We start from the raw sequence: 21,328 nt of genomic DNA, 5'->3' as shown, positions 1-21,328 counted from the left end.
GCTCAGCCCATGCTGGGGATATTGCGAGTACAGCTGAAATAGGAATAAATTGCATATGTTCCAGCACATATGGAAAAGCCTCTAGAAAAGGCTCAGTCCATCAGCATCTCTGTGAACATGGGGTAACTTCTCACAGCCGGCACAAGAGGTGCTTCACTGTTAGAATATAAGACAGTGTTGGAGGAGTGGGTGAAAATGTCACCAAGTAAAACATTTTATCACTCAGCTGCTCGTCACAGTATTGAGCCTCAGCTAACATGGCTCTGCATTTACCTCTGCAAAGAGTTCATTTGTCTCAGGGATGGTCTATATAAGTTGTGTCTCCCTTGTTGATGAGCTCTGGCATGGCATCACACCAGTGCCATACCCCCAAGCCACCTCCCTCCAGCTGCTGGGGAATACTGACAGGTCATCATGATGCCTTCATCACAGCAGCATTCACCTTTCTTTCCTCCCTCACACAGATTAGCCTTCTTCATCCTCCCAAAGGGATTTTTCCATTTCTCTGAGTATATTAAAACCAGCCCAAATCCTGCACTATAAAGCTCTCATGCCATGTATGTGCTGCATCAGAGCCATGAGCAGCCACATGGTCAGCGATGAACTCAATTTACAGTATAAGAGCCAAGGTTAAACTACGCCCCTTTCTCTTCAGTGATTAAACACTGATCACAGTCTCATCTCCATCCTCACCTTCCCCCTGCTCCTCACTCACCATCCCCTGCACAGCCACCCCAAACGCCCCACTCGGTTCTGTTAAATTGGCAAATAAGGTCCTGTAGTGGCACATGGATGCAGAGAAGTCATGCAAGCTTCAGCAGCACAGGTTCAAAGGCACGGCCTTCTTCAAGCTGGTACAAAATCATAGAATAGTTTGGGCTGAAAAGGACCTTTAAAGGTCATCTAGTCCAACACCCCCCTGCAATAAGCAGGGACATCTTCGACTAGATCAGGTTGCTCAGAGCCCTGTCCAACCTGACCTTGAATATTTCCAGGGATGGGGCATCTACCACCTCTCTGGGCAACCTGTGCAGTGTTTCACCACCCTCATTGTAAAAAATTTCTTCCTTATATCTAGTCTAAATCTACCCTCTTTTAGTTTAAAACCGTTACCCCTTGTCCTATTGCAACAGGCCCTGCTAAAAATTTTGTCCCCATCTTTCTTATAAACCTGCTTTAAGTATTGAAAGGCCGCAATAAGGTCTCCCCAAAGCCTTCTCTTCTCTAGGCTGAACAACCCCAACTATCTCAGCCTGTCCTTGTAGGAGAGGTGTTCCATCCCTCTGATCATCTTCATGGTCATCCTCTTGACCTGCTCCAACAGGTCCATGTCTTTCCTGTGCTGGACACAGTACCCCAAGGCGAGGTCTCACCTCAGCAGAGTAGAGGGGCAGAATCACCTCCCTTGACCTGCTGGCCACATTTCTTTTGATGCAGCCCAGGATACAGTTGGCCTTTCGGGCTGCAAGTGCACATTGTTGGCTCATGTTTAGCTTTTCATCCACCAGTACCCCCAAGTCCTTCTCCTCAGGACTCATCTCAATCCCTTCCATCCCCCAGCCTGTATTGATATCAGGGGCTGCCCCAACCCAAGTACAGGACCTTGCACTTGGCCTTGTTGAAATTCATGAGGTTCACACAGACCCACATCTTGAGCTTGTCCAGGTCCCTCCACATGGCATCCCATCCCTCAGGCGTGTCAACTGCACCACTCAGCTTGGTGGTGTCTGCAAACTTGCCGAGGGTGCGCTTGATCCCACTGTCTATGTCATTGATGAAGACATTAAACAGTACTGGTCCCAGTACGGACCCCTGAGGGACACCACTTGTCACTGATCTCCATCTGGACATTGAGCCATTGACCACTACCTTCTGGATGCGACCATCCAACCAATACCTCATCCACCGAACAGTCTGTCCATGAAATCCATATTTCTGCAATTTAGAGAGAAGGATGTTGTGGGGAACCATGTCAAAGGCCTTACAGAAGTCCAGACAGGTGATATCTATAGCTCTTCCCTTGCCCACTGTAGTCACATCCAGAAATATTAAGTATTTTTGGATGCTTTTTCCTTTGCAAGATTATTGACATGCAACATGTTCCTGGCCAGATAGAACACCTTGGTGGGCTAAACCCCTGCCTGGCACAGAGCCCCTTGCAGGGGGAAACCCCTCTGCTCTGCAGGAAGCACTTCCCCATGCCGGGTCACAGGAACAGCCCCACAACCTCCAGAACCATCAGTACTGTTTCTGGTGCCCAACCAAGGTGTCCGGTGCTCACGGTAACAGCGATGACAAACCCTGTCCTTCAGGCCACCAGGCACAGTCAACACTGTTTATTTGCACTTCACAGATCTGGATTTCCTGCAGAGGTACACATCAGACTTGCCCATAATCCTGCATCACCTGCCAAGTGCACCCAGGTCCTTGAGCAAAAGCAATCCCACAAATGGGTTTGCCTTTGCCGCAGGCAGGAGTAACCCAGACTGTCTTCCCCAGCATATTTTTTATGTGCACCACAGGGACTTTATCCCCCTCTACTGTACATAAATGTTTTGACTGGGCAAGGACAGCTCAATTGCAGAGCCCCTAGTGTTGACTAACCAGGTGGCCTTTGCTAAATGTGTATCCCAGTGTTTGAACATCCCACCGTCCACTGCTCTCAGTGTAGTCTTTAACAGTCCATTGTATCGTTAGATTTTCCCAGAGGCTGGTGCATGATAGGGGATGTGATATACCCACTCAATGCCATGCTCTTTGGCCCAGGTGTCTAGGAGGTTGTTTCAGAAATGAGTCCTGTTGTCTGACTCAGTTCTTTCTGGGGTGCCATGTCACCATAGGACTTGCTTTTCAAGGCCCAGGATAGTGTTCCAGGTGGTGGCATAGGGTATGGGATATGTTTCAAGCCATCTGACGGTTGCTTCCACCATGGTGAGCACATGGCGTTTGACTTAACAAGTTTGTGGGAATGTGATATAATCAATCTGCCAGGCTTCCCCATATTTATATTTCAGCCGTCATCCTCCGTAACAGAGAGGCTTTAACCACTTGGCTTGTTTGATCACACCACCTATTTCACATTCATGGATAACCTGTGCAATAGTGTCCATGGTCAAGTCAACCTGTTGATCACAAGCTCATGTATATGTTGCATCTCTTCCTTGATGGCCTGAGGTGTCATGGGCCCACCGAGCTCTAAATAATTCACCCTTATGTTGCCAGTCCAGATCCACCTGAGCCACTCCAATCATAGCAGCCTGATCCACCTGCTGGTTGTTTTGATGTCCTTCAGTGGCCTGGCTCCTGGGTACGTGGGCACCTATGTGATGTACTTTTACAACCAGGTTCTCTACCCGGGTAGCAATATCTTGCCACAATGCAGCAGCCCAGATGGGTTTGCCTCTGCACTGCCAGTTGCTCTGCTTCCATTGCTGCAACCACCCCCACAGAGCAGTAGCCACCATCCATGAGTCAGTATAGAGATAAAGGACTGGCCACTTTTCTCAGTCAGCAATATCTAAAGCCAGCTGGATGGCTTTCACCCCTGCAAACTGACTCGATTCCCCTTCTCCTTCAGCAGTTTCTGTGACTTGTTGTATAGGACTCCATACAGCAGCTTTCCATCTCTGATGTTTTCCCACAATACAACAGGACCCATCAGTGAACAGGGCATATGGCTTTTCATTTTCTGGCAGTTTTTTATACAGTAGGGCCTCCTCAGCATGCATCAACTCCACCCCTGGCAATATTCCAAAATCTTTGCCTTCTGGCCAGTCCATGATCACTTCCAAGATTCCTGGCCAACCGGGGTTTCCTTTCGAGCCTTTTGTGTGATCAGTGCAACCCACTTGCTCCACGTAGCATCAGTTGTGTGATGTGTAGAGGGGACCCTCCCTTTGAACATCCAGCCCAGCACCAGCAGTCGGGGTGCCAGCAGGAGCTGTGCTTCAGGACCAATCACCTCTAAAGAAGCTCAAACCCCTTCATATGCTGCCAATATCTCTTTCTCAGTTGGAGTATAGCAGGCCTTGGATCCTCTGTATCCCCAACTCCAAAACCCCAGCAGTCGACTGGTGCTCAAGTTTCTGCTGGTGCTTTCTGCCAGAGGCTCCAGGTAGGGCTATTCTCCCTGGCTGAGGTGTAGAGCACATTTTTTACATCTTGTCCTGCCCAGACTGGCCCAAGGGCTACTGCATGAGCTGTCTCCCATTTAGTTTGTTCAAAGGTTTGTCATTGCTCAGGGCCCCATTTGAAATCATTCTTCTTCTGGGTCACTTGACAGAGGGGGCTTATGATCAGACTGTAATTTGGAATATGCATTCTCCAAAAATCCACAACGCCTAAGAAAGCTTGTGTTTTCTTTCTGCTAGTTGGTGGAGACATAGCTGTTATTTTGCTGATCACATCCATTGGGATCTCACAGCATCCATCTTGACATTTTATTCCTTAAAACTGGATCTCCTGTGCAGGTCCCTTGACCTTACTTTGGTTTATGGCAAAACTGGCCTTGAGAAGGATTTGGACTATTTTCTTCCCTTTCTCAAAAACTTCTTCTGCTGTATTGCCCCACACGATGACATCATCAACATATTGCAAATGCTCTGGAGTTTCACCCTGTTCCAGTGCTGTCTGGATCAGTCCATGGAAAATGGTGGGGCTCTGCTTCCACCCCTGGGGCAGTCAAATTCCAGGTGTACTGGACGCACCTCCAAGTGAAAGCAAACTGTGGCCTGCACTCTGCTGCCAAAGGGATTGAGAAGAATGCATCAGCAATATCTGTTGTGGCATACCATTTGGCTGCCTTTGACTCCAGTTTGTATTGAAGTTCCAGCATGTCTGGCAAGGCAGCACTCAGCAGTGGCATGACTTCATTCAGGCCACGATAGTCTACTGTTAGCCTCCACTCTCCATTAGACTTTCACATCAGCCATATGGGACCGTTAAAAGGTGAGCGAGGCTTGCTGATCACTCCTTGGCTCTCCAGTCAACAAATCAGCTTATGGATGGGAAACAAGGAGGCTTGGTTGGTGCAATATTGCCACCAGTGCACCTCTGTGGTAGCGATCAGCACTTGCTGTTCTTTGACCCTCAGCAACCCCACAATAGAAGGGTCCTTCAAGAGACTGGGCAAGGTGGACAGCTGTTTAATTTCCTCCATCTCCAAGGCAGCTATACCAAAAGCCCACTTATACCCTTTTGGGTCCTTGAAATACCCCCTCCTGAGGTAGTCTATGCCAAGGATGCACGGAGCCTCTGGGCCAGTCACAATGGGGTGCTTTTGACACTCATTCCCAGTTAGGCTCACTTCAGCCGGTTCAGTACGGTTAGCTGTTGGGATCGCCCTGTTGCTCCAGAAATACAGGTGGTTTCTGCCCCTTTATAGCTTGATGGCATCAGGTACACTGTGCACCGGTGTCTGCTAGAACCTTATACTCCTGTGGGTCTGATGTGCCAGGCCATAGAATCCACACAGTCCAGTAAAGCCGGTTGTCCCTTTCCTCCACCTGGCTGGAGGCAGGGCCCCTCTAATACTGGTCATACTACTCGTTACTCCCTTCTTGTAAATACAAGTCAGCATTTCCTTCATTAAGATCAGGAGTAAGATCAGCCCTTCTACTCTGTCTGGGGAACTGCCCATCGGAAACTGGAGCAGCAATTTTCCTGGAAGAACCCCATCGTGTGATTGTTTTTCCTTGCAAATCACCTACCCGTGCCTCTAGGGTTGAGGCAGATTTCCCATCCCACTTCCTCACGTCCTCCCCGTGGTCACGCAGGTAAAACCATAGGTTGGCCTGTGGTGTGTATCCACTATATCCTCTCTCTTGAGCAGAAGGACACTGACTCCTGATGGCTAAGATACTGGTGCGTACAGGTGGGGAGTAGGACATACCCTCTTTCAGTTGCTGGAATTCCCGGGACAGTTTTTCAGGACAGTTTTTCTGCAGGCCCGTAGGGAGGAAGAGAGACTTTCTTCGTATTGATGGAGTTGGCCAGCCAATTCATCTGCTGTTTGTCCTTCTCCGTCTTTCCAGGGCATTACTGCCAATGAGCTGGCATACAATGACGGTGCACTCCATACCAACTTCTGCCACATGGGTCGCATGCACCTGACTTCATCTGGATCTTTGGATAACTGCTTGTTGTTCAGGTCATCATAAATCAGCTCCAGCATGGCTAATTCCCTCAGGTACTGGATACCTCTCTCCATGGCAGTCCACTTGCCTGGATGACATATAACATCTTCCTTAAAGGGCTACCTTTCCTTCACCTCCTGAGGCTGAGCGCTTGTGCCCCTTTTCCAATTGCTTTGTCAATGCCCCCTTCCCTAGAAAGGGATCCCAGCTGCTTGGCTTCCTTACCCTCTAATTCCAGGCTACTGGCCCCATTATCCCAGCATCAGAGCAGCCAGGTGATGATGTGCTCGCCTGTGCAACAACTGAAATATTTTTTGCATATCTCGCAGCTCGCTCAGGGATAGGCATCGGGTGGTTACCATCTCATTTATGGGTTCTGCCTCTTCCCCCTCCTGTTCTCACGATGGCCCTCGTTCATCTTCATCCCTTACTAAACGAGCTGATCATCTTGTGTATTTCTTCTTGTGTATAGAGGCAACTGATACTGGCATGGGTTGGCTCTCTGGTTCAGCCGCAGTGCCCATCGTTGGGGTTGGAGCAGCTGCAGTGCCTGTCACAGGGGTAGATCTCTAGATTATATTCTTAAATAGTTGTTTAACCCTAAATAAGACCTGAACCACATTCAGGAGACATAGCAGTAGGACCATGCTGGTTTGAATGTCCCAAGGATACTCAAAGTTCTCAAGAGCTGTTGTAACTAGCCTGAAGGATAAAGGGAAGGTGAAGGAGTGGGAGAAAGTGTCCCTCCCTCCTCCCCCATAGATTGGTTCTCTGAGGAGAAGAGGTGAAAAGTGTGATTACTAATAGTTTCCAAGAGATGGCTCCCAAAGTACGGGGATGACGGCAGTGCTGAGTACAATCTCACAACCAATAATTTTATCATACCATAAGCAAGTGTTACACAGTACAGCAAAGCGATAACTTTAATCATAGAATCACAGAATGCTTTGGGTTGGAAGGGACCTTGAGAGATCATCGAGCCCAACCCCCCTGCAGTAAGCAGGGATTGAACCTGTGAACTTGGTGTTATTAGCACCATGTTCTAACCAACTGAGCTAACCCGGCTGGTCCAACTCCCAGAGGTGATAACCAGCACCACAGGGAATGCATATGGCAAGTAAGGTGTTAGACAGCACAACTCTGAGAACAAGCACAACAACTCTGAGAGCAAATGAATCAACATGGCAACCAGTTGCTATTAAAGTAATATAATGAATGCTTATCACAAATTTGTTTCAACACATTCTGGTCAGATCTGTCATTATCTTGAACTGTTTGCACCCCATGCTGGGTGTCAAAAAGGACTGTTGTGGTTTAACCTGGCAGGCAGCTAAACACCACACAGCCGTTTGCTCACTCCCTGTCCCCCTCAGCGGGATGGGGGAAAGAATTAGGGAAAAAAAAAAAGTAAAAAAAAAAGTAAAAAAAAGAAAGTCAGATTTGTGGGTTGAGATAGAGTTAGTTTAATAGGACAGGAAAGAAAGGGAAAATAATAACAATATTAATGATAAAATAATGTACAAAAGAAGTGATGCAATTGCAACAATTGCTCACCACCCACCAACCAATGCCCAGCCACTTCCCAAGCAGCAGTCCGTCCCCCGGCCAGCTCCCCCCAGTTTATACACTGAACATGATGTCATATGGTATGGAATATCCCTTTGGCCAGTTTGGGTCAGCTGTCCTGGCTGTGTCCCCTCCCAGCTTCTCACTGGCAGGGCATGAGAAGCTGAAGAGTCCTTGACTAGTGTAAGCACTGCTTAGCAACAACTAAAACATCAGTGTGTTATCAACATTATTCTCATACTAAATCCAAAACACAGCACTATGCCAGCTACTAGGAAAAAAAATAACTATCCCAGTCAAAACCAGGACACCTTGCCATCAGCCATGAAGGCTGGTGGCAGCATAGCCAGATCTAAGGAATGATGTTCTTTACAGCTCTTCAGCTTTTCCTCCGAGATGTTTTTAGTGATTATTTCTCACCTGACTTCTAAAAGCAGGAACACCTAGATAACATTGCAGAGAGATGACCAAGTTTTCAGCAATTATCACTGTAAACACTTGCCACAAGACATTCCCAGTGTTTACTGAGGTTCGCAGAAGGAAGCAACAGAATTTGTGGCAGACACACTATAGTCCCTGTCCTTAGAGGAATTATCCCAAGCTGATAAGAGGTAAGAGAGAAATAAACCTTTGCTTAGTGCTGAAAACACACAAATGAGCACATTTTGACAAGGGAAACCTGCCACAGGGTGCAGAGTAAGACCAACCTTTGCCATTTAACCAGTGAAGGGACAAACTGGGGCTGCACAACAAAACCACACGTGTTGCGTCTTCCTGGTTATGAGATTTGTGACTAGGTTTGTGCAAAGTATTCAATTGTAAATACGTTTTTGCTTTACGTTTTGTTTGTGCTGTTTCACCATTTTGTTTGCTCATTCGGTGCCATCATACTTCACATACTTTGGGAGGCAGTGGAAAAAATCCCCAGTTTGTTCCTTGCTTTTGCATTCCTCTCTGCTACCGATCTGCAACAGAAAAAGGCAGAAGTAAAAAACAAGCAAGCAAAATCCACCTCAGCAATTTTTTGAAGTCCCTACAAAATTAGATATTTTCCATTGAAAAATATAAATTAGTGAAAAGTTTGTATGAATGAGAGCCTTAACTCCTCTGGATGCTTGCAGAAAATATTCCTTCCATTTTTATGCTACCACCTCATTAAACACTGAACAGGAGCGCCACTAAAATTGCTACTTCTGTGCTATGACAAAGCAGCAATAGAAATACTTAACAAATTGTACACAGCACGCTCAGCAAGAACATGTGGCTACAATTTTTAACCACAAAAAAATGAAACTTGCAAAGAACACAAGAAAAATTTCCATCAAAAAACACAGGCCCTGAAGATGCAGTCTGGGCTTGGAAGGACATTTGAAGGAGATCCTTGAGATTAAGGACAACACACACTCAGAAAGGCAGCAGCAAGCTTGACTGTTTAAAAAAGAAATAGTTCAGTATGAACAAAGCTGACACTGCTAAAAAACCTTGGAAACAAAAGCACATAACTGAATAAACAAAAGCAAGTAACTGAATAAATAAAAAAACAAATAATTGAATATGAAAGAGCAAAAAGACTTGCAGGAGCAAAGAAATGTGCTAAAGCTTACATCTCTGGCTCCTGCTAGAAACTTTTAGAAGTGTTTGACAAAACAGAAACTGTTTTGAAAGCTTGCTTGCTAGGGGCTTTTTTTTTTGAGAAAGCACTGGGGTTTATCCTGCCTGCCCTGGACCTTCACCATGACATGTCTGCTTTGCTTTGCCCCAAAACTTTTCTTTGAGTTAGCCCATTTCTTAAATACATCCAGCACAAGAAGGAGATGCTTTCCCATTCAGTAATTGCCAGAGTATCCTTTTTTCCCCCTTTAACCTGGTACCAGGAGGCAAAAGCAGCAAGGACGGACAGATGCACATGGTCACTTCCAAAGTCTAAGAAGTTTGGCCTTACCTCCAACCAGTGCTATAAATAACTAGACCACTATTTCAGCAGGATGGATGAGACTCTACTTAGGTATATTGCTCCATCTTCAGTGAAAATATACATGATTTCCTGTGGGAAGCTTTGTTTACATATTCTCTTATGAAAAACTTGTACCAGTGGAAAGTTCCCAGCTGGCTGTACGTGAGGCTTCATGCAATAACCCACTGAGAGGGTTTGCTGGCACACCCGGTGCTCCCAAGCTGGTGCCATTGCAGCCCATGCCCTGACCCCTGCAGCAGGCAGGACTCCTGCATGTCTCCTCTCAGGTGCACCAGCCCCTCTCCAGCACCCTGCTAAATTCCTCCCTTTCACCTGCCCTGTTTTCATCTCTTACGCATAGAAAAATTAAGTCCCCATCACTCAGCTAGCCCTCATAAACTTTCATCTCTGCAGCCCGCATGAGACATAATGGTACAGAAGCAGCTGCTTCAAAGAAACTTGTTCCTCCTTTGCTTTTAATGGAGCATTCCCTGCTGTGCTCCCAGCAGCACGAGCCTCTCAACATGCTCTGAAGGACCAGCATCTAATAGCAGATTTGCATCTGGCCATTAAAGATGAGGAAAGATGGCATGTGGCATTGCAGCCCAGAAGCACCAGCTGCAGGAGGGGCACACGGAGATTTCTGACCAGAGAAGGGGGGCTCAGAAGAAGGCAGCATCTCACTCTGACCATCATTTTCAAACCAAGCAAGGAAAATAGATGAATAGATAATCTTTCAAGCACGAAAACCAGAAGTTTCTCCAAGAAGCTGCAGCTCCACGCCCTCCAGTCCCAAACTTGCAAATCCCAAAGTATCATGGCCCTCCACGTTTTCAGGCTTTAGTGATTCCCTGTCTGCCCCCGTGCTCTCCTGACCTCCCGACCCCGAGCAGGTCACCCTGCACCCCAGCGCGGGGGCCCGATCCCTGCCGGGAGCCCGGCCAGCTGCAGTGCTGAGCGCTCGCCCCTGGATGGCACCCCAGTCCCGGGCTCAGCACTGGAGACACATCCACTGCCTGGCACTGGCCCACACCATCTAGCCGTCAGAAAAAGCTCTCGTGGGGTGGGAGCTTCTACTGCACAACCTGCGTGGTCGCAGTGCATCACCTGCGCCACCGGGGACTCACCCAGTGCAAATGGACACCCACTGTGCTGCCAAGACAAAGCCTTGTGGGTCCCAAATAATCTTGCTAAGGCAATTACACTTAATCACCTGAAAAACCCGAAGAGGGGGACAAAAGGAAGCTATGCAATTCTTACCATGGGTTCCAGATGATCTATGTAACATCTGCTTCAACAGAAATCACTTTCCAGCAGGATCTGCTGCTGCAGCAGTCTCTCATGGAGGACAAGGTCACAGGAAGAGTGGCTTGGGTTTTTGGGGTGGGTTTTTTTTCCCCTCCTTGCTTAAAAAAGAAAAGAGAGTACACAACCATGTACACGGTTCAGGAGCACTGACAACATAGCATTGGAACAGACCCCCTTCGCACCAGCACCTGGAGCATGGGATGTGGAATGACATATCTGGTAGTTGGGTTCCCATGCTCCTCCAAGCATTTGGCTTGTAGGAGTTTTGAAATGGCTTAAGCCCACAGCTGTGCCACCTTGTTTGCCCAGAAACAATGTCCAAAGAGAAGGCCCAGCACCAACTTGTAATCTGGGTTAACCCACAAACTCATCACCATTCCATCAGCAGACAAACTGCAACACGCCTCTTGCACAAAACTCACCTACCTGTTTTCACCACTGGGCCAGGGCGAGGGGCAGGCAGAATCATTCCAGACAGGTCAGGAGGAGGACAGCCTGGACCAGGTTTACATAGTTAAGGTCACAGAAGTTTGTTTAATGCAGTGTCACACAAATTGTTCTTGATTTTCATCAAAGCCACTGGTGGTTCTGGGGACTTCTGCGCTGTCGGGCCACTGTTTTGGCAAAGCTCACCAGACACCCAGGCTCTCACCCATGGGTTGCACAAGCAAAGGAATTGGTGCATTGGGATCACCACATCCCTCCAGCACCCACAGCCCTGTTCCTGGACACAGCAAGCAGGCAAATCTCCCCTAACAGCTGGTGTCTGCTGGGCATCCCCTCTCCTACCACAGCACCCTGAGACCCAAATCATGCCAGACTTGTGTCAGCTGCCACTACGCCCCCAGACCTGTGGTTTCTGGAAACATGCCTGGATGGCACACCCCTGACACAGGGAACAACTTTTCTTCCTCCTTCTGGGTTTTGCCCTAACAGGGCTCTTCCCCTACACCTGCAGACATCCTCTTTGGGCACACAACAAGAATTAAAGCGCAAGGTTTTACAGAAGCTACCATAAAGGCAAAGCCTCGCCAAAACACAGGTTGAGAATAACCACACCGCCAGGGTCCATATTAAAAAGCAAGAGCTCTTCAAGCACACCCTGATTCTAGGGTATCTTATAGATCAATGGACCTGGCACAAAACAAAAACATCAACCAAAGCAAAGCTAAAAGCAACTGAGGACAGGCTGCCATGCTGGGTCAGTGTAAATAAAGAGAAGCGCATGTATTTAAAATGTTTTTATTTCAACTAATGCTTTGCCACCATATTACATCACTGTGAATAGCTTGGAATAGCAATATGATCTCAAAATATAGCAAACAGCTTGCCAAAGCAAGATAATATTAAATCCTATGGATACAGCATCTTCCTCCTTTGGCGACAACACTTCCTTTTATCTGTAAAAATAGTTTTATGTTCCATCACATTTGCTCTTCAGTTTATTGAACCCTGCTGTTTATAACATTTGCCTCTTCCCTGCACAAAACCTCCCCACAGTGTAGTATGGTTTTATATCCAACAGCATTTTAAATAAAAAAGTTATTGTTTTCATGCAGATTTTTGTAAAAATTATTTTCTAGGTGCACAGAACTGAACCAAGATGCATACAAAAATGCATTCACTTCCATTCTCAGGTGTAACTGTGCCATCAGCAACATGGTATTATATGTTACTGTGAGAGGTCCAAGGATGGTGGTATTCTCATATATAGTATAACTTTAAAAAAAAAACCAAAACAAAATAACAAAAAAAATCCTTTCTATAAGCAGCAAAAGTGAAAACTGCCATGCTTTATTTGTAATCCAAATAGTTAGATGTATAAAAAAGCACCATGTACACAGAATACCAGAGGAAGATCCATCTTCCTAATTACACATTTCTCATGTAGCATTGCGAGCTGGCCTGCAGGTCCCAACTTGTACTGTAGCTTTATTTGCAAAGTTAAGGAAGTGGTCAAACCTAGAATATGCTTGGACCATATGATAAAAATTTAACTGGATTGCAGATAGAAATTAGATTTGTTTCCATTACAACTCATACCAACCACCTTATAGCCCTCAGAGGTAACAAAACCCCACACACCAAGTATCTGAGAAATAATGGGGTGAAAACAGCTCCAGAGCAGTATTGCAAGATGCAAGTCTGTTATGAATGCATTTCTGTGAGCTCTTGATAAGTTAAACTTTCTTTGGGAAAAGAGCATGTCTGTTGGTTAAAACTCCTCTCCCTGAGAATTTTGATAAGAGTTTGTCTTGCAAAGCAAAACAAAGTCCTTTGAACTTCAACAGCTCCTAGGCCAACAGCATTTCAACGTCGTCACAGCTGATCTGCTACTCATGCATCCAGGGTGGCAGGTTGGGTTTTTGTTGCGTTTTGGTTTGGGTTTTTTTTTTTTTTTTTTTTTTTCCCTTTACATGGATCAACCCTTTTATACTCGCTTCATTCCTCTGCCCATCAAGCAGGCAAACACGGTCATGACCATCTTCGGTTTCACCTCCACAAGATCTTCTGGAAGAGCATAAACTCTGGCACCAATTCTTCTTGCCATGGACACAGCATACCTATTCACCATGGAAAGATAAGTGGGTCAGAACTTAGACTGCTACCAATAAATGACAAGTCAGCGCCTGCCCTATCCAACACAATGTCACCTATTATCCTCTTTATTAAGATTCAAGATGTGCAACAGTCAAATCATATCACATCTGTTTGGTTTATAAATTTTTTTTGACCTCTCGCTGTATTCCTTTTCCATAGTAAAGTGTCTTTAATGTGCAAAATGACCTTTGAATATCAAGTTCACTTTACCAACAGTTAAAACAATTGTAATTAATATTTGTTAGGGCTAATAGATAGCATGTATAACCAAGGATTAATCAGCTAACATTTATATTTCCTGTTCTGTTTGCTCTTTAGGAATAATCAAGTGAGACTATTATCTGCAAGAAACTTTGCTGTCATTCTGCCACTGCAGAACAGTTGCAGATCACACATTTCAAAGGCATGTTTTAATAGGCATACTTTAAACTTGACAACCTATGATGATTCAGTGAGACATGAGACATACGAGGGTTCAATTTCAAAACCCAGAGCGCTTCATATGCCTGGACAGGTGAGAAACAGAATATCATTGCTAAGAACTGCTTGGGCTGTTCTGCATTTCTCTCAACAAGCATGACAGTCCAGCCAACTACTCCCTCCAGCATTACAGACAAGGACAGCAATTAGATTTCAAGAAGTGCTGCCCGTCTGAAAGGCACGGGTTAAACGAGATTGAAAACCACAGTAATAAACTGTGGTAGAAACACTTGCAGCTTAAGGCCAGCACATGGAATGCAGACTCTTTCAATGCAAAAAAGCTTTTGAGATAGCAAACTTACTTAGCATTATTTTGTTTGTCATCTTCCGATAGATGACCAGTCTTTACAAGGTCATAGTTGATACAACCAGGCTGTATAGCATCAATTAAATCCACAACCGCCAAGCTTGTGCTGATAGTCTTGTCCTACAGAACACAGGGACAGGCAAGTAAAGATGAATGTCTAATCCTTAAAGCTCACCTCAACTCAGCTGCTCTGCAATGTGCAGCAAAACAAGCTTTAAACAAGCCATTTCAAAGCAGCAGTGTTAGTGATTATGCCCAGCTGGACCACAAGGAAAACCAAAAACTGCTGCTTCTCCTTCGGTAATAGTACAAGATCATTACTCCAATTTACTGCAAGTGCTCTGAAAATATGCAGCAGTGACTGACATGCAGGCAGCAGGTCTGCCCTGCAGACCCCAAAGGACAATGCTCACCAGCTCTAGTCCCCATGTTTGCCAGCATCTCAACCCCCACCTCTGCCCCAGAGCCCGACCACCCTCCCCTCCTCTGCCACCCCATCAGCTCTCTTGCCCCACCACTATGCCCCACCATGGGCAGTCCTAAAAAGTCTCCTCACTGGTAGCTTGAAGCCACTTTGTTCCCAGCACAGACTGAATCCTGTCCTGCTTAAACCCCTTTCTAAGGTGCCCCTGCTGTTCCTCCAGCCAACGAAATAATTTTGAGCACCCCTCTCCTTTTGGGTGCAAGAGAAGAACCTGCACCTTGAAGTTTTGGATGGAGGTGGACTTGCCAGCTTCTTTCAGGGTCTGGTTTACCCAGCTGACTATAATGTCATCATTAGCTTTCTGACCATCGCCCAGGTCCTCGAGGACATTCAGCGTGTATCTGAGAACCAGCAGAGAGAACAAGATTGGTTACAGAGCCTGGCCAAAACCCCAGTGACCGTGCAGCCAGGATGCAACGCATCCCATGGCAGCTTGGAAAGTCTCCACATATTTAACTCCTTTAGCAAAAAGGAAGAGTCATCTATCTATCTTATCTGAAGTGTGATTTCTGTTAAAACATTTAGTCTTTCTAGCTATCAAGTCCTTTAATAAGAGATCACAAAATTGCCTGGGCTCAGGACACTTGTTAACCTGTTTCACCGTTGACCATTTGCTCCATAGGCTTAACACATTACCTAAAAGGTGTGGATCAACTCACGAGTTAGCATTCTGACCTCTAATGACAAATAAGGAGCTACCATGCAGCTATATATATTTGCATCATCTTAGAATTCTTCAGAAGTAGATAAGAAAAAGGATGATCAACTTTATCCATTATTAAGTTTCTCCTTCCTCGCATTCCAATGCAGAAGGGGGTTATAAAGCAGCCCTGGAATGTTTCTCTCTCAGTTTCCAATAAAAAATTAGAATGTAGAAGTTTTGTAAATATTCCTGCTTAGGGTTTCTGCATATGGACCAGACTTGAGCAGGCGAGAGAGAGGTGATCCTTGTCAGCAGGGATGTTCACAGATCCACCAGCAGGTTCTCTGGAGGTCTCTGCTCCAACCTCCCATGTGCAGCAGGATCAGCTCTGCCACAGTTTTGTCCAGCTGTGTCTCAGAAATCCCCAAAGGACAGAGGTTTTACAATCCTTCTGGGTGACCTGCTCCAGTGCTGCAGTGCTCTCATGGCAAAAAAATTCCCAAACTCTGTACTCCATTCAGAAGTTTTACATGTTTGAGATGGGTCCTACCTTCTCATCAACTGCCAGACTAAGGCTAGCGTCAGTGTTGGGTTTCCATCATTCAGATCCTGTCCTCCGATGCCAACCAGGGAGAATTTAGCTGGATGTTTTCCCAAGTCTACAGCATAGTTACAGTTTTCTAGCTACACAGGAAAAGAGTTTAAACAGAAGATCACTCATAAATACACTCACTTGACTGGAAGCCTCAAATAGGAATTTTTAGTGTCCATGGCTTCTTTTAAAGTCTTTTGAAATGCTTACCTTTTTCATATTTGCCCCAAGCTTAGGGTACGGAGGCTTATTAACCTTATTCCAGTCAACAGGAACTTTGATCTTTTCATATAATTGTAGTATTACCAGTGCATCTTGGAGATCGCTAAAGTGGAAAACATTGATTAAGCCTCATGTTTCAAGATTTAAATGCACTCTGACTTTGTCAAACCATGAATAATTACTACTCTTTATAGGTTGTTGCAATTTCAACAACCCTAAAAAGAAAAAAATTCAAAACATTTTGTAGGTCTCAGGGCAGGAGAAACGCTTCATGCTTAACATCAGCTAGCTGCTGAGCTAAAGCAGGTTTCAGCATGGTAATCAGCAACAGATCCAGAGAATAATTTTGCTGCATAAAATCCAGAGGTAGCCACCTCTTTCCACTGACTACAGGGACTCAGAGTATTCTGCCTCCTAACTATGTCTTGGTTAAGCCCTAAAATTATGTGACAGGGAATTTAGTTTCAGTTGCTCTAATGTGGTTGCTCAAGCAGATCTACATGTATTGGGATCTCGGGGTAACAATTTACATAAGATAGAGGAAAATAAACAACCTGTCTTCAGCCCTTAAAGTCAATTACTGGTGTGCCAAGTGCTGTCTCAGAAATCGCTAAACTGCGGACTGCAGGGAGGGCACAGTGAGCATCTCCCACTTGCTACCATCATGCTTTCTCAACCTCTTTGCTCGGCACTATGGGCAACAGGATGCTGGTGCGGGCACCTCTCTAGTCTGATCTAGTTGGGTCTCTCTCAAGAGCCTAACACTTACCCGTAGAGGTGATTTACATGGGGGTTCACACCAAGTGAGTTCATCCAGTTGCGGAAGGTCCGTTCCTCACGCGTCTCTCCTAGATGAGAGAAAACAGGTTCATACAACTTCTGCAAGCTCAAAGCTGCGCAGGGCTTTCCACCTTGCAAGACAGGGAGCTTTGAGCAGCATAGTTCATCAATTAGCTTTTCAAGCAGAAAAATGGTATTTTTTTCTACTACAATTTTTTCAAAGGAAGAGGGTTGCCCTGATATCTAGTTTTGGCTAACAGTTTGATTTCTCCAGGCCTTGGAAGAGGCCTTTTGCACTTTCTGCAAGAAAGTTGAAGGATGGTCTTTCATATGGGTGTTAGCTAACTGCTGCCTGGGAGCCAGGCAGCCAAGCCCAAATGTCAGTTCTGCCAACAATTAGTGCTCCCATGAACGTCTTGCTGCATTACTGAGGTGCTCCTGCCCATCGCAGGAAATGGCAAACCAACTTCCCAGCCCTGGCATGGGGACTGATGGGCTGCTGGCACTGCTCCTACAGGTTCAGGCTCCGCATCAGGGTCAGAGCAGCTGAATGGGCTGTCAAGTACCCTTCTCATCTGCCCCAAATGAGTAAACAACCCCTGCAGCACTGAAGCCTCAAATCATAGGTGTTACTTCAGTGGAGATACCTCTGCTGAGCATAGCCCCTTGTGACACAAGACTTTACTTTAGATATTTCCCTCCTGATAATTTTGTGACTGATACAGCCATCACCTTCCAGTAGGGTCCAGTCGATGTCCTGGTTTTCAGGCTTGGTAAGTGCTGGGTACTTGTTGAACAGGTTGGCAACGAAGGCCAGGTTCAGTTTGGGATTGCCACTGACCACATCAGCTGGCGTGACAAACTGCCGGCAGCCAAGCCGATCTGCCTGCTGAAGCATGTATTCTGCTCTCTGCAAGTCATCCTTTTCCTGCCAGGGATGCAACAGACAAGAGCTATCATGGAAGAGACTGGACTACAAAGCAGATGCAAAGCTCCTGACTGCTACCTGGGGCAATGTCACAACTCCACCCACCTTCATTAGGTATCAGTCACTAATCAAACAAAAGGGATGAAGCATGCACACTAATCCCTGCTGCTGTGGATGTAATTGTCCTGGTTTGTCTTGGTGTTTTTCCTAGCATGGTGCTTTCCAAGTTTATATGCTTTCCAACTTTTACGCTTTTTGAACTTGGTGGTTCAAAAGCAGAAGTCAGCATGCTCGCAAATGGAGCAAAACCACAAATGATTTCTCAATTATATATGTTAATTGACAAGTAGTGATCAGGCCTGCAACAACCACTTATTTAGGACATGCCCAAGGCGCACACATGCCCACTGACACTTTACGCACTAGAAATTAAGATACCAGGTTACCTAGATGTCATGGGGCAATTATCATAGGGTACAGGTAGCTCGTGACTGTACAGCACAAGGACATGACAGCTTCAATACTTACATTGAAACCTGACATGTTAATATCAATCTGAGGCTCTCCTTCTTTCTGCCCTTTAGGTGCAATTTGATTGAGGAGGTGGAAATAAGCTCTGGAATCCTGAAATGGATGAAAAAGAAAATTCAGGTCTCTCGCACAGCAGTGAATACACCGTAACAATTCATTTCAGGCTCATCTTCAACAAATCACTGTGCATAATTGGCTTATGTACCTTTACTGAATTACCAAAATCTGTAAGCTTAAAAGAGAGCATGATGGCAGAAATCCAGGCAGCAGAAAAGGAAACAGAAAGGGAAAAGGTTAGAAATATTTAAGATTAAAATTATGCAGTTTAACTGTTTAAAAGCTGCCTTTGCTGCAAGCTCTGGTGTCACAGCCTCCTCTCCAATGGCTGGAGGAGGCAGTGACCCTGTGCTGCTTGCTCTCATGGCCTCCACAGCCAGATGCCCCGAGGTGTCCCTAACCCCTAAACAAGGCAGCCATTCCTACTGCTACAGCAACAATGAAAATGGCTCAGCGAAGACATAATCAGCTGTTTGCCTGGACTTTAAGAAGTCTGAATGTTTTCTCCTGTAGCTTAAAGGAGAGAGGCCAGTGATGGTCACAAACTAGGAGGAGCAGATAGCTGCAGTAATTATTTGTCAACTACAAGTCCTTTTAGCCCTCAGCCTTAAGAAGGACCTCAGCACATCCTGGCAGCCTATGGGTTGCACCAAACAAGCCAACAGCTATCAGCAAAGCTGTAAGCAATTTTGAAGTTGGAAATAAGAGTGGCCATACATGCGTGCATGCATGCACACACACAGGGGAGCTCTGGGCTCCCCATGCAATTATAATTTTTTTTTTTTTCTACCTCACCAGTCCTTTAACCTGGAATCCACTTCAGTCCTCTTTCTCCTCCTCAAAACTGCTGGCCATATGAATAAGCTCCAGAAACATGCTGAGACCAGTGTCCAAAACCACCACATGACCAGGAGTCACCACCCTCCATTTCTCACTAGTGCTGAGAGAAAAGAGCCACCCCCTCACACCTGAAAAACAGCTGTAAGACTCCCCACTCCCATTTCTACGCAGCCCACTGTAGAGCATAAGGGGTCTTGTTTCCCATCTTCTCTCCAGTCCATGACCTTTTGGATAAAATGCCATCACCTGCCACGAGTGTGTGGAAGTTGCACTCTCCAGGGATGTCATTAAGCATTTCACCCTGAGTGAGCTGCATGCCTTTGAAAAATTATTTCCATCTAAAAAGATGGATTAAGAACATTTGAAAACACAGCAGTAATACCAGTTTCCTACTCAATTAAAACATGCAACAGCTTTGCAGCAGGATCCCACTAGCACTGGAGGAAACACCCAGACAGTTCAACACTGTGCTCAGCCTCATGGCAAGAGAGAACAGCAATGTGGTACCTTAAATATACCATCCATAAAACCCCTGTTAAGCCTGCTCAGTGTATTTAGGTTAAGAAAGGTCCTGTCTGCAGATGAAGGGCCTCGTTTACACATGCAAACATGGCCCTGGCCAGCTCCCAGCCTTTTCCCAGGCACGTGCAGGCCAGGAGAGCTCTCAATACCTTGATATCTGAGCTGAAGTTATTGATTTTGTGCCAGCCTGCGTTTTCCAAGTGGAAGTTGGCCCATCTTAGGAGCAGCTCTTCTGGGGATAGTTTCATAAGGTCCTCCAGATTTTCACCATCACGAAGTAAGGCAGCCAGTGCTAGAAGAAAAATGCTTGTGAGGGGAAGGAAGGAAGGAGTTTTCAAGAGGCAAACCTGCATGCCAGAATTAGAGCTGCAGCAACATTTCAGGGGGAGAAGGGGAGGACACTACCAACTACTGATTAAGTCAAAATAATCCAGGCATTAGTGGAGTTTTCCCAAGTTGGCTGTTACATGGAGAAGAGTATGAATGATCTAGAAAACCATGTGTAAAAGCACTTTCCATTTTCTTGTATAACAAAATTCTCTGGATTTTACGTGCAGTCTTTTAAGCTGATGACAGTAAGCTAAATGTAAATGTACTTTTATCTCAATGAAAAAGTGCTTCCAAGCAGTTTCATATGCACTGTTAAAAAAAGCCAGAGAAGCCAAGATGAGCACTCTTTCAGCTGGCTGGTTCTTCCCTTGCCATGAATTTTCAATCTAAACCAATGTTACCACTTCATGATTGGGAAGTTCAAATAAAAGACACTGAAACCCCTCCATTCATCTGGGTGCTCTGATAGACCATGCAGGAATAACAGAGCCCTTGGAATGATTTGAAAAGTTTAAATTTTGGAGGCTGTCGTGCAGGACCAAGCAAGCACAAGGGGAGAGCTGCAGCACTGCTCTCCCACCACCAAGAATGAAGCAAGAGCTCAGCTGCACCACTGACAGTAGCAAGGAGGATTTTAGGAGAACTAAGTCATTGCAAACACATTCCCAAAGACCTGAAGCCCTCCTCCATTTTTTTTTTCTCCTTGAGGAAGATGCGCAGTTGTCTATAACACTAAAAGCATGCAAGCAGCTTTTCCCACCTCCAAACACCATTTCATACCTATGGCCAAAGCACACCAGGAGAGCCTGCCCAGCCTGAGGCATCACAAAGCAACGCACTTATATGCACTGCAAGGCCTGAGCTAAGATGCATCTTAACTTACTGACTTGTGTTCAGCCAGTTCTCCAAGGCTGACGCACCTTACCAGGATGGCATGACCCACCTGCCTGAACCTGCTTCACAGCTATAAAGAGGCTGGAGAGCACTCAGCTTGGCACATACCCTGATGAACCCGAAGGCGAGTGCTTCACTTTCAGCAGAGAGGAGGG

At 45.9% G+C, this 21,328-nt stretch overlaps 1 protein-coding gene across 2 annotated transcripts in view; it reads right to left on the bottom strand.

Moving 5' to 3' along the window:
- Positions 1 to 13,335: 13,335 nt before the first annotated feature.
- PLS3 (plastin 3) overlaps positions 13,336 to 21,328 on the bottom strand; it is a 32,180-nt gene continuing 24,187 nt past the window's right edge. Inside the window, exons 8-17 of one of the 2 annotated variants that reach the window (XM_009488638.2) lie at positions 20,099 to 20,241; positions 18,736 to 18,762; positions 18,528 to 18,623; positions 17,804 to 17,999; positions 17,061 to 17,139; positions 16,280 to 16,394; positions 16,028 to 16,161; positions 15,052 to 15,175; positions 14,346 to 14,470; positions 13,336 to 13,526 (exon numbers count right to left, since the gene is read on the bottom strand). In XM_009488638.2, the coding sequence (XP_009486913.1) occupies positions 13,394 to 13,526; positions 14,346 to 14,470; positions 15,052 to 15,175; positions 16,028 to 16,161; positions 16,280 to 16,394; positions 17,061 to 17,139; positions 17,804 to 17,999; positions 18,528 to 18,623; positions 18,736 to 18,762; positions 20,099 to 20,241 (1,172 nt within the window). In that variant the 3' untranslated portion in view covers positions 13,336 to 13,393. The remainder of the gene's footprint in view (positions 13,527 to 14,345; positions 14,471 to 15,051; positions 15,176 to 16,027; positions 16,162 to 16,279; positions 16,395 to 17,060; positions 17,140 to 17,803; positions 18,000 to 18,527; positions 18,624 to 18,735; positions 18,763 to 20,098; positions 20,242 to 21,328) is intronic. The other variant, XM_009488639.2, reaches the window with a different exon arrangement.

The sequence above is a fragment of the Pelecanus crispus genome, chromosome 13, assembly GCF_030463565.1.
Source record: "Pelecanus crispus isolate bPelCri1 chromosome 13, bPelCri1.pri, whole genome shotgun sequence".
Lineage (NCBI taxonomy): Eukaryota > Metazoa > Chordata > Aves > Pelecaniformes > Pelecanidae > Pelecanus > Pelecanus crispus.
Note: the sequence above shows the minus strand (reverse complement) of the source record. Positions and strands in the feature narration are given on the sequence as shown.